The sequence below is a fragment of the Ursus arctos genome, unplaced genomic scaffold, assembly GCF_023065955.2.
Source record: "Ursus arctos isolate Adak ecotype North America unplaced genomic scaffold, UrsArc2.0 scaffold_21, whole genome shotgun sequence".
NCBI classification, from domain to species: Eukaryota; Metazoa; Chordata; class Mammalia; order Carnivora; family Ursidae; genus Ursus; species Ursus arctos.
The window spans coordinates 50,642,073-50,655,034 of record NW_026622886.1 but is presented as its reverse complement, the minus strand read 5'-3'; the positions used below and the strand labels follow the sequence as shown (position 1 = coordinate 50,655,034).

The 12,962-nt window shown below is 38.9% G+C and overlaps 1 protein-coding gene and 1 pseudogene across 1 annotated transcript; one reads left to right on the top strand and one right to left on the bottom strand.

Moving 5' to 3' along the window:
• Window positions 1-2,933: 2,933 nt before the first annotated feature.
• On the bottom strand, window positions 2,934-3,869 carry LOC125282025 (olfactory receptor 6C2-like). The gene has a single exon (XM_048215945.2). It carries the CDS (start codon window positions 3,867-3,869, stop codon window positions 2,934-2,936), a length of 936 nt encoding a protein of 311 aa, XP_048071902.1.
• A 5,941-nt stretch (window positions 3,870-9,810) lies between these two features.
• Window positions 9,811-10,608, top strand: LOC113249860 (60S ribosomal protein L7a-like; annotated as a pseudogene).
• Window positions 10,609-12,962: the final 2,354 nt, after the last annotated feature.

Genomic DNA, 12,962 nt, shown 5'->3' with positions numbered 1-12,962 from the left:
AAGCTTATATTAAAATACCTCTCTGTACTGCTAAGGGTTTTGCCAGTTGTTTTTATCATGATTTTAATACATTCAGGTAGGAAGGAACAAGGAATTTTATTATATTCTTATATTAGATTCCAACTCCTGACCTCACTCCACATCTACAAACTGGTCCTTGGCATTCTATTATAAGCAAGAGCACTCCCTTCTCTTCAACTTAGAATTGCTCCATTGATTGCTTATGTATATGGATTCATGAACTTCTAATTTTCAACAGCTGAGAGCTCATTGCTGTACTTCATAATTATGGTGCTCAAACTGCCCCACATTTTGTCTCTTGTATGAGTTCCTCATATATTTTCAGCGATCCATTCTGGGAGAGGAATAGTAATACCACAGTCTGAGCAGATGAGACTGGATCTTCTGAGTTCAAACAACTGGACATCATCTATGTAATGAAAACTCTGGACATCAGAGGGCAGAGGCACTCACCATAAATCTTGACCCACCCACTGCTTGCAAATGGAGTTTGTCTCATTAGCACGTCTCTACCTATGACAGAGAACTGCACAGTGCAATGTCTTTGACACTTTACGAGCATACACAGGACAAGAAGGAACACATGAATTTCATTATGCATACAATAATGAAAGTTACAATGAGTGTATACTGAATCAGTGAGAGGCTTCATGCATAAGGTCACTTGAACCTTTTTTGTCACTGTGAGTATTGCCTAATTTTATCAGTTGAATTCAGGCACTCTTTTTCTCTAAAACAGACCAACGTGTTTTAGCACTTGTGCACTATGGTTTATAACAGCTGCCAGAAAGTCGTGGCATCCCCAGCTGGGAGCTCAGAAAGTACAGGAGATGGGAAAGGATACCCAGGGAGCATGGAAATGGCCAGACCGGCAGAAAGGTTTTCTTTTCTTTCACTTTTCTCCCCAGGGTCAGTGCCACCTCCTCCTCTACACATCTCTCACTGTCAGGAAAGCCCTGGAGCTCAGGGGCTCTTTCATTTTGCCCCTACACATGCCATCATGGCTTTGCCCCACAGCACTGAAAATGTTCTGCCAACCTCCACCCAATGCTTCCTTCCCCAAAGGATTGGGGAAGGTGAAACTTGGTTCCTTGTAGCAAACAGATTTATAAAAATGTCTATCTCTTCTCTTCCCCAAAGTTTCCCAGCATACTTGGCCCTTTTATTTAAAGCAGCTGAGATCAAGAAAGAAAAATCCTTCATTGACAGTGAACAGCCTTTCACCCAGGGGTGGCCTAGAATGTGATTAATCTTCAGCCTATACCTACTGACGAGACCAACCTTCCAATGATTCGGAACACTCATAATCCCCAAAAACAGAGGATAGAGCTCTAGACAATGGAGAGATGGTAATGAAGAAAAAGTAGTTACACTTGTGGAAAGCATAGCATAACATACACAGATGCTGAATCACTACACTGTACACCTGACACTAATACAATGTTGTGTGTCAACTATACTCAAACAACAAAAAATTTTAATAAAAAATAAAAGGCTAACACTTTTCCTACACCCTATTTCAGTTAAAAATTGCTGTGTAACAAGTCACCCCAAATCTTTGCATCTTAAAACATAAATTTATTATTGTCCATGATTCTAGAGGCTGACTGGGATCAGGTGGGTGGTTCTCACTTGGTTCCATCATTTAGTTGCAATCAGATAGTAATTGGCATTGGATGATAAGAAGGCTGGTGTGGAGTTTATCTAAGATGGCTTCTTCAATCCTGTGTCTGACGCCACAGCTGGAATGGCTGGAAGAGATGGGCTGACCAGGCATCTCTCTATGGTCTCTCCATGGGGCTAGCTTAGGCTTCTTCACTGCATGGCAATATCAAGGTATTCAAACTTTTCACATGGCACCTGGATTCCCCCAGGGCATGTGTTCCAAAAAAAGAAGCTTCTCGTGCAACTTCCCTTATACCACATTCTCATGATCAAAAGCAAGTTACTGACCCAGCCAAGTGAAAAAAGAGAGGAAGGAATTTATATCCTGTAATGGAGAAAATGACATTGATCCACTACAAATGATGTAATCCACCACAGCCATGAATCTGAAAATGCCTCTAAGGGCAGAATTAACTACATACAATCAGTTCAAGCTTCAAAAGTTCTACCTTTTGCAGTCTTTGCTCTCTGATCTTCATTAGTTCACCAGCAATCTGATGCTTTAAGCCAATGCTTTTGGTGTTGTACCTGGCTTTCCTGGGAGTTCTTAGAACAATTACTGGTGGAGGAAGAAATCAATCGATAAACTCTAACAACTAGAAAATTACACTTCTTTGTATTGTTGGGGTTTTGCCAGTTGTTTTGTCATCATCTTCAATACATTCACATAGAAAAGGAAAGGGAATATAATTATATTCCTAATTTTGTACACATGCACATACTGTTTATTTTGAGATGGCATTGACAAGCCTGAAGTGAAGATAAAGGCTGCTTTACATCCTGAAAATCAGCATAGTTATCCCCTTGAAGAGGGAAGACACTTCAAAACAGATTGCAGTGCAAGGAGGGGAAAGCAGTAACGTGTCCAGAATAGTTTTGACATGAAAAACTAATAACTAATGAACATTAAAGATGACTTAAGTCGAGCTGATTGAATTCAGGTTAGAAGGAGATATAATGGGTTGTAAAGAAGTAAAGAAGTGCCCATTTCATAATACTGGGTCCTTCAGCACTCTTTATTAGATGTTCTTCCAAACTTTCTTTAATGCCTGTCAAAACTTGCCATTCTCAATGGCTTCAATTTCAATCCATATTCTGAGCATATATCTTTTATTTTTTTATGTAGTAATATTTTTATTATATTATTTTAGTCACCATACAGTATATCCCTAGTTTTTGATGTAAAGTTCCACGATTCATTACTTGCATATATGAGGATATATCTTTTAATTTGAGTTCCCGGTCTACTATTTCTTTGAATGAAATACGAATCTTTTGAGAACATCACGGAGAGACTGCTTTACTTGTTTATTTCTCAGGGTATAAATGAAGGGGTTCAACATAGGGGCAACAGATATAGTGAGTAGAGAAACTGCCTTATTAATGGCCACTTCATCCTTAACTGAAGGTTTGACATACATAAATATGCAGCTGCCATAGGTCATGGAAACCACAATCATGTGGGAAGAACAGGTGGAAAAGGCTTTTTTCCTTTGCTGGACAGAGGGTAATCTTAGAATTGTCCTAATGATGTATATGTATGACAGAACTATACACACAAGGGTCATTATGAAGGTCAACACAGCACAGATGACAACCAGCTGTTCTATGAACCAAGTATCTGAACATGAATTCTTCAGTATTGGAGAAGCATCACAATAAAAATGGTCAATAACAGAGTCACAGAATTCCAGGTGGAGACTCAAACCAAGGAGTGGAATGATAATCAATAAGCCAGATACCCAACAACAGAGGATGAGATCCCTGCAGACTCTACTGCTCATGATGGTCACGTAATGCAGGGGTTTGCAGATGGCCACGTAGCGGTCGTAGGACATCACAGCCAGGAGAAAAAATTCTGTAGCTCCAAAGAGGACAATAAAAAAGATTTGGCTGAAGCAAGCCTTGACGGTGATGGTTCTGTCCCCACTTGATATGATGTACAGGTATGGGGGGACACAGGCAGTTGTGAATGAAATTTCTAAGAAAGAGAAATTTTGAAGAAAAAAATACATAGCTGTTTTTAAATGAGAATCCACCAAGGTGAGAGAAATTATGGTCAGATTCCCAATTACACTTAATATATATGTGATAAACAGAAAGATAAAAACCAAAATCTCTAGCTGTGGGTCATCTGTCAAACCCAGTAAGATGAACGTTGTTACTGCTGAATGGTTTCTCATCACTGGCTTCATACCACTGCCCAATCTTCACGTAAAAGTCACAGAAAATGGATCTGAGGAGCAATGTCAAAATATGACAGGATCAATAGTGACTATAAACAACAATTAAACCTAGTCGCATGCTGTGCCTGGTATAACCGGAAAACTGGTCTTTCATGAGGTGATGACCTCAGCCCCACTGAAGGTACCACAGGGAAGCAAACCCAGTTTGTCCAGTTTCAAAACCTATATTTGTCATCTACTACATGAACTACGTTGGACAAGTAAGTCATTTAACCAATCTGTGCTCCCAATTTCCTCCTCTGTAAGATGGGGTAATGATAATACTGCATCTTCGAGTTACTATGGGGTCTAAATGAGATAAACCAGGTACATGCTTATAATAGTACCAAGGAAATAATAAGCAGTGTACAGATATTACTTTTTTATTTTCTGAAGCCAATCTCTGATCACCTCAAGAAGACATTTCACTCTTCAGGTAGCAGCTCTCCCTCTCTGTTTTTCACACCATTAATTTCTTCCCCTTTCTAGATTAATATCACCAGCACACAAATGTGCTCTGGTATGCACTTATATAATTACTTTAAGTCCTTTCCATTAGGGAGTGACATTTCCACCATATACTTTTAATAGAGTTTCATATAGTTGTTGTGTAGTTTTGCCTTTTGTGAAGATTTTAATATGAATACTCAAAACAAAATCAACTTAAGTCAATGAAGACAGGAAGGAGGACCTACAACTGAAACCTGGATTGAAAAAAATCAACAAATTTTAATCTCAAATGAATACCATAACCATACCAGTGGGGAAAAGAAAGGACTAATGCAAGTTCCGATGAATACATACAACTGTATTGTCTCAGTCTTAGTCTGAAAAGAGGATAGGAAGAAATGTGAACAAATCCGGAACTCTTTTTAGTACACTTGTTTTTTCTAGTAGTATGGATGAAACCGTGCTGAAACTATTTTAGATTTATTATAGGACTGAGTAATGAGAACATGCTGATTGTCAGAGTTTTCAACAAGGAATTAGAAAGATACTAATATGGATTGGGGAAAAGGCAAAAAAGAATCCTAAATGGATGGACTGGAATGGGAGGTTTCGTATATAAAGATATATATACATTTTTATATATGCTTATGTGAATGTGCCCATGTATATTTGTATACTGTATTATACATGTATATGCTTGCTTGTATTTTTTAGCCCACTAAAATGGCTAAGTAAAAAGATACCCCAATAGCACTGAGCTCATTCTAGAGCCCCAAAATGAAATGAACCAGTGTCCCCTTAAAAAATGGCTGATTCAGGACTGATTCAGGACTGAAACAGAGTAAGTACAGGTGAGCATGCAACATCTTGCTATGCCAAAAGTAAGGAAATCCTCAAACAATGGGGTTTGTAACAAGGTCCACTGAAACCAGCTTGACGGAGGTCTCACTGACAAAATGTGTGACAATTTGAGCACCATAATTAGTAAGTACAGCAATGAATTATAAGCATTGAAAACTAAGAATTTATGAGTCCAAACATATAAGCAGTCAATGGATCACGTATAAATTGATAGGAAGGGAGAACTCTTGTTCACAGTAGAATGCCAAGGACCACCCAGTAGCTGTGGAGCAAGAGCTTGAGTTGGAAATCAGATTTTGGCAATCACTACAACAATGACTGAATCAGGCAAAAACCATCGAGAGATGCAAAATCAGGGGGAAAGTTTTGCTGAGGAATAGAAAACTTGTATGTTCTTTAAGTGTATTCATATAATTGCTTATTAGTTACCAAAAAAACATAATGACTACACAATGGGGAAATTGGACAACTTGACCTGGTGATCAGATGTGTCACCCTGAAAATAACCATACCATCTATATAGTACTCTAGCTGAGAATGAATAACTTGAATTGAATCAGGAGAAAACATCAGGGAAACCAAACTGAAAAATTCCTTTGAAAACGGAAGGAAACTATATTCTACAAAAATGTGCACCTCAAAAAAAATAAAATAAAATATACGGGCTGTGGAAATATTAAAAACAAAGAAGGCTAAAGAATCATAAAAATTAAATGCAATGCCTTAAGGAAAACAAAAGCAAAAATGAACTTTTGGGACTTCATCAAGATAAAAAGCTTCTGCACAGCCAAGGAAATAGTCAACAACACAAAGAGGCAACCCACAGAATGGCAGAAGATATTTGCAAATGACACTATAGATAAAGGGCTGGTATCAAAGATCTATAAAGAACTTCTCAAACTCAATACCCAAGAAACAAATAATCAAATCAAAAAATGGGCAGAAGATATGAACAGACACTTTTCCAAGGGAGACATACGAATGGCTAATAGACACATGAAAAAATGTTCAACATCATTATCCATCAGGGAAATTCAAATCAAAACCACATTGAGATACCACATTACACCAGTTAGAGTGGCAAAAATTGACAAGGTAGGAAACAACAAATGGTGGAGAGGATGTGGAGAAAGAGGATCCGATCCCTCTTACACTGTTGGTGAGAATGCAAGCTGGTACATCCACTTTGGAAAACAGTGTGGAGGTTCCTCAAAAAGTTAAAAATACAGCTACCTTATGATCCAGCAATTGCACTATTGTGTATTTACCCCAAAGATACAGGTGTAGTGAAAAGAGGGGCCATATGCACCCCAATGTTCATAGCAGCAATGTCCACAACAGCCAAACTGTGGAAAGAGCCAAGATGCCCTTGAACAGACATAAGGATAAAGAAGATGTAGTCCATATATACAATGGAATATTACTCGGACATCAGAAAGGATGATTGCCCAACATTTGCATCAACATGGATGAAAATGGAGGAGATTATGCTAAGTGAAGTAAGTCAACCAGAAAAGACAATTATCATATGGTTTCACTTATTTGTGGAACATAAGGAATAGCAGGGAGGACATTAGGAGAAGGAAGGGAAAAATGAAGGGGAGGAAGGTGGGGGGGGGGGGGAGATGAACCATGGGAGACTAGGGACTCCGGGAAACAAAATGAGGGTTTTAGAGGGGAAGCGGGTGGGGGGATGGGCTAGCCCAGTGATGGGTATTAAGGAGTGTACGTATTGCATGGAGCACTGGGTGTTATACACAAACAATGACTCATGGAACACTACATCAAAAACTAATGATGTACTGTATGGTGACTAACATAACATAATAATATTTTTTTTAAAAAAGGAAAATACTAAACGCATAAATAAAATAAATAAATAATAAATAAGTGCAATGCCTGACCTAATTTGGATAGTGTATAGAAGGGAGAAAAATTCAATCAAGGATATTATTGGTCAGGAACAAAGTTGAAGTACGGATGGCAAATTTGATAAAATTATTGTTTTGGTGTTAAATTCACTGAAGTCAATAACATTACTGTGGATTTGCAAGTAAAAATCTTATTCTTAAGACATCACACCAAAGTACATAGGGATACAATAGTAAAGGGCCATAATATCTGTATTTTAACCACAAATGTGTCTTAAAAAGTATTATGAAGAGAGACAGAGAGCAAATAATAAAGTAAATAGGATAAAAGATTAACAATGTGTGCCTTTGATATTCATGGGTTTTGGTACTACTCCTAATTGTGCAAGTTTTCTATAAGCTTGAAATTATATCCAAATAAAATGTTAAAATTAAAGACAGGTCCTCACACTGTCTATTACTATTCATCTATCAGCTGAAAGAGAGGGAAAAATACACACACACACACACACACACACACACACACACACACAGATGGCCCTTGAAAAACAGAGAGGTTAGAAGCACCAACACGCTGCACAGTCAAAAATCTATATATAACTTTTGACTTCCCCAAAATTTAACTACTTCTAACATACTGTTGACCAGAAGCCTTACCAATAATGGTCAATCGACACATATTTTGCATATTGTATGTATTATATACTGTACTGTTGCAATAAAGTAAGCTAGAGAAAAATGGTTAAGAAAATCATAAGGAAGAGAAAATTCAATTACAGTACTCTACTGTGTTTATCAAAAAAGAAAAAAACATCTCCACATAAGTGGACCCGCACAGTTCAGATCTGTGTTGTTTAAGGGGCAACTGCAGGGGCGCCTGGGTGGCACAGCTGTTAAGCGTCTGCCTTCAGCTCAGGGCGTGATCCCGGCGTTCTGGGATCGAGCCCCACATCAGGCTCCTCCGCTGTGAGCCTGCTTCTTCCTCTCCCACTCCCCCTGCTTGTGTTCCCTCTCTCGCTGGCTGTCTCTCTCTCTGTCAAATAAATAAATAAATAAAATCTTTTTTTAAAAAAAAAAGGGGGGGGGGCAACTGCAGCATCTTATTATACTGAAATACATTTCTAATCCAACAAAAGCTCACCAGCACCAACATACTAGACAAAACCCCCACATCTCTCTCTGAATTGATTTCTCTGTTTACCCTCTTGCCCCCACTCAGCTACTCTTGCCTACATGGCAGCTGGAGGGACTTTTTTTAAATGTAATTCGTCCACGTCCATCCCTAACTTAAAATGCAACAATAGCTTCCTATCATCCACAGAACAAAGCCTATGCCATAGCCTACCAGTCATTTATAATCCCCACTGTCTTTGACCACATCCTGGTTATCTGGCTTTCTCTCTGATCCTCAAGGCAGCCCTACTTTGGCTTCTGCATATGCTGAGCCGTCTGCCTACATTGTTCTTCTGTCAGGACACTCCCAGATACATCTTGTCACTGCGGGTTCAACTCAAATGTCATCTGCTTCTAGGACTTACCCCTGACCACCAAATTTGGTGAGACTCCCCACCACCTGTTCACTCTCATTTACACCTGCCTTTTTAAATGTCTTTCTAATAATCAACACATTCCAAAATTATGTCTTCCCCTCCCTTAAAACCAACTATAATATAAGTGCCACTTGGGAAAGGAACTTAAACATCTTATATTCTCCTTTATATCCAGCACTAAATATAGTGCCTGTCACAGAGCTTTGCATGACAAATTTTGATGAATTTACCCTTTCACAACCAGAATCATTTAAACAGATATATTAAATATAAATAAAGAAATGAATCTCTACAGTCGATTTTTCACATTAGTGAAAAAGGATGAGGATGTATTTTGGAGAAAGTGGGCAAAAGATACCCTTTCATGAGATGCTTTTTGCCAACATCTATTAAATTATATTTTTAATGGACTGGTCATATCCACTCTGTTGAGGAAAAATGACCATATGTTCCAGATTTTTCCTCCATATTATTGATGTTCTCCTTAATATAATTTATACCTCATCAGTATATCTATCAATTTGGTAAGAAGACCAAAGGCCAACTACACAGTCACTCAGGGTCTGAACAAAAGCAACATAATTGTTGTCCTGAAACGCCTAATTGATTACATGATTTAGTCAACTCTTTGCTACCTTCAGTCAATGTTCTAGGTCTCTGTTCTCTAATACAGTAGCCATTAGCCACATATGATTTTTTTTTAGCATTCAAGTGGCCTGGATACTTTTTTTTTTTTTAACTAGTTTCAGAAGTAGAATTTAATGATCTATCACTTGCATATAACACCCAGTGCTGATTACATCCAGAGCCCTCCTTAATGCCCATCACCCAATTATCCCTTCCCCCCACCAACCTCCCCTCCAGCAACCCACAGTTTGTTTCCTACCGTTCAGCATCTCTTATGGTTTGCCTCCCTCTCAATTTTCATCTTATTTTATTGTTCCTTCCCTCCCCCTATGTTAATCTGTTTTGTTTCTTAAATTCCACATATGACGAAATCATATGGTATTTGTCCTTCTCTGACAAATTTCGCTTAGCATAATACCCTCTAGTTCCATCCACGTCATTAAAAATGGCAAGATTACATTCTTTTTGATTAGCCACGTGTGAATTATTATCGAACACTTAAAATGTGGCTGGTCTGGCTCTCTCCTTCAGCCATCTAAGATGCCAAAAGGAAAGAAGGCGAAGGTAAACAAGGTGGCCCCAGCCCCTGCTATCATGAAGAAACAGGAAGCCAAGGGGTGGTCAATCCCCTGTTTGAGAAAAGGCCCAAGAATTTTGGCATCAGACAGGACATCTAGCCCAAAAGGGACTTCACCTGCTTTGTCAAATGCCTCCGTTACAACAGACTGCAGCAGCTAAGGGCTATTTTCTATAAACATCTAAAAGTACCTCCTGTGATTAACCAAGTCACCCAGCTCTTAGACCATCAAACAGCTATTCAACTGCTTAAGCTGGCCCACAAACACAGACAAGAGACAAAGCAAGAGAAGAAGCAGAGATGGTTGGCTCAGGCGGAGAGGAAAGCTGCCGGCAAAGGGGACGTCCCCACTGAGAGGTCGCCACTCCTTCAGGCTGGCGTTAATACTGTCACCACCTTGGTGGAAAACAAGAAGGCTCAGATGGTAGTGATTGCACATGCTATTGACCCCATCGAGCTGGTCGTAGTCCTGCCTGCCCTATGTCATAAGACGGGGGTTCCCTACTGCATTATCAAGGGGAAGGCCACGCTGCAGCATCTGGTCCACAGGAAGACCTGCACCACTGTCACCTTCATACAGGTTAACTCAGTGGACAAAAGAGCCCTGGGTAAGCAGGTGGAAGCTATCGGGACCAATGACTGACAGATGCAATGAAATCCACTGTCACTGGGGAGGCAACACCCTGGGTCCAAAGTCCATGGCTCTCATTGCCAAGTTGGAAAAGGCAAAGATTAAAGAACTGGCCACCAAACTGGGTTGAGTGAATGCTGTTGAATTTTCTGTACATAAAAGTAATAGAAGGTTATCTTTCAAAACAAAAAAAATGTAACTGGTCTGGATGACATATGCAGCAACTATAAAATATACATAACATTTAGAAGATTTAATAAGAAAACAATATAAAATATCTCACTAATAATTTTATTATGGATACACCCTGAAATTATAATATTCTGATATACTGAGATAGAGAAAATATATAATTAAAAATAATTTTGCTTGTTTCTTACACTTTTGTAAATGGTACTATTGGAAAATTTTGAATTGCAAATGTGGCTTACATTGTATTTATATTGGCTGAAGTTGTTATAATATTTCATGTCTTCTCCCACTAGAAAATAAAAAAAGGATCCCCATAAGACCCAATTAGTTTGGCATCTAAATACCTTTCTCTGGTTTTTTATTATTCCCAACAATTATCCCTAAAATGCATGTTTCCTGCATCAAGGATATGAAGCTTCCTTTACCTTTGTGAAATGAGTGAACAGTATCAGTTCCCACTAAGTAGAGATCCCCAATATAATGCCAAGGTTGCAGATATTATAACAAAGAGGTGCGTGGAGAGACATTAACCTGGGTTTATGAGACAGATCATTGGCAGATAGGTGATATTGGTGCTAAAATAGAAGATTTTTTTTAATTGAATCTTTACCATTGATAATTGAGATAAATGGAATAGATATGTAGACAGATACTTGATAGGAGAAACAGACAAACTGAGAGGCTTGTAGGCACCTGGAGACTTGTTTCTGTATGCCAATCAAACCACTGTACCTGGGAGGCTATCAATTTAATGATACATTAAATAAGTCCTGCCCACTTTGTCGATCTGATGAAGGTTCATTTGCTCCTTAGAATCTCAAAAATTCTCTTAATAAAATATCAAAAACAAAGTCTCAAAGAAGTATTTTAGGGGAGGCTGATCGGCTCAGTCAGTAGAGCATGCGACTCTTGGTTTCAGGGTCATGAGTTCAAGCCCCATGCTGGGCCTGGAACCTACTTTAAAAAAAGTTTTAAAAAGGGGGCTCCTGGGTGGCTCAGATCGTTAGGTGTCTGCCTTTGGCTCGTGATCAGCTCCAGTCATGATCTCCGGTCCTGGGATCAGGCTCCCAGCTCCTCAGGAGGCCTGTTTCTCCCTCTGCCTCTCCTCCTGCTTGTTCTCTCTCGCTCGCTCTCTCTCTAATGAATAAATAAAATCTGTTTTAGAATGTAAAAAAAAAGGATTTTATTTTCTCTCCCAGATTAAAATACGTAGTGAAACATATTATATAGAGCAAAGCAGAAATATCCTCCCCACCCCTTACAAACACAACAGTACCTGACACGTAACAGACCCAGTACTGACCTTTGACATGCTTCATTGTCTCACTCGGAAGCCGCACCTCAAGTGACAGACGTGATTTCAGCTGAGCAACAATCCAGCAGTAGCAGCATCGAAGTGCATCTCTGGGCCCTTAGGAACCCGTCCTCACTGTGAATATACACACGGTTGCTGGGTTACAAGATAACCATCCTATTTGTAAATGAGGAACTATTTCTGCGCACTCTGAGTAATGAAAGGGAAGATAACTAAGTTCAAGGAGTAAAGGGAAGTTAAGCAGCCTCTCTAGGTTTTCAAAAATGGGTGTTCTCATCTTCTACAGGGGCAAACAGATTTTTAAATTAAAGATCCGCCTTATCACTGGAGGAGATAATGCTTAGTGAAATAAGTCAAGCAGAGAAAGACAACTATCATATGATTTCTCTCATCTATGGAACATAAGAACTAGAATGATCAGTAGGGGAAGAAAGGGATAAAGAAAGGGGGGGTAATCAGAAGGGGGAATGAAACATGAGAGACTATGGACTATGAGAAACAAACTGAGGGCTACAGAGGGGAGGGGGGTGGGGGAATGGGATAGACCGGTGATGGGTAGTAAGGAGGGCACATATTGCATGGTGCACTGGGTGTTATACACAACTAATGAATCATCGAGACTTACATCGAAAACCGGGGATGTACTGTATGGTGACTAACATAATATAATAAAAAATCATTATTAATAAAAAAAAAAAAGAATGAAAAAAAAATAAAAATAATAAAAATAATTCCCTTATCCAACAGTAAAAAAAAAAAAAAAAATAAAGATCCGCCTTATTACCTTCTTCAAATACGGTGCATAGAAAAAAACTCCATAAAAAGGTCCCTGGGGGCCCTGAATCAAAAGCCTCTGATGAATCTAAAATATAATTTATTTTGGCAAAAAAATCCCAACCCAAGCACCAATGGGGTTAATACACTTGGAGAGAAAAAGATGTAATAAGAGCAACCAACTCGATCCAGGCATAGAAAAA

Bases quoted from the DNA above. Each gene is read 5' to 3' on its own strand.
- LOC125282025 (XM_048215945.2), bottom strand. From the start codon at position 3,869: ATGAGAAACCATTCAGCAGTAACAACGTTCATCTTACTGGGTTTGACA.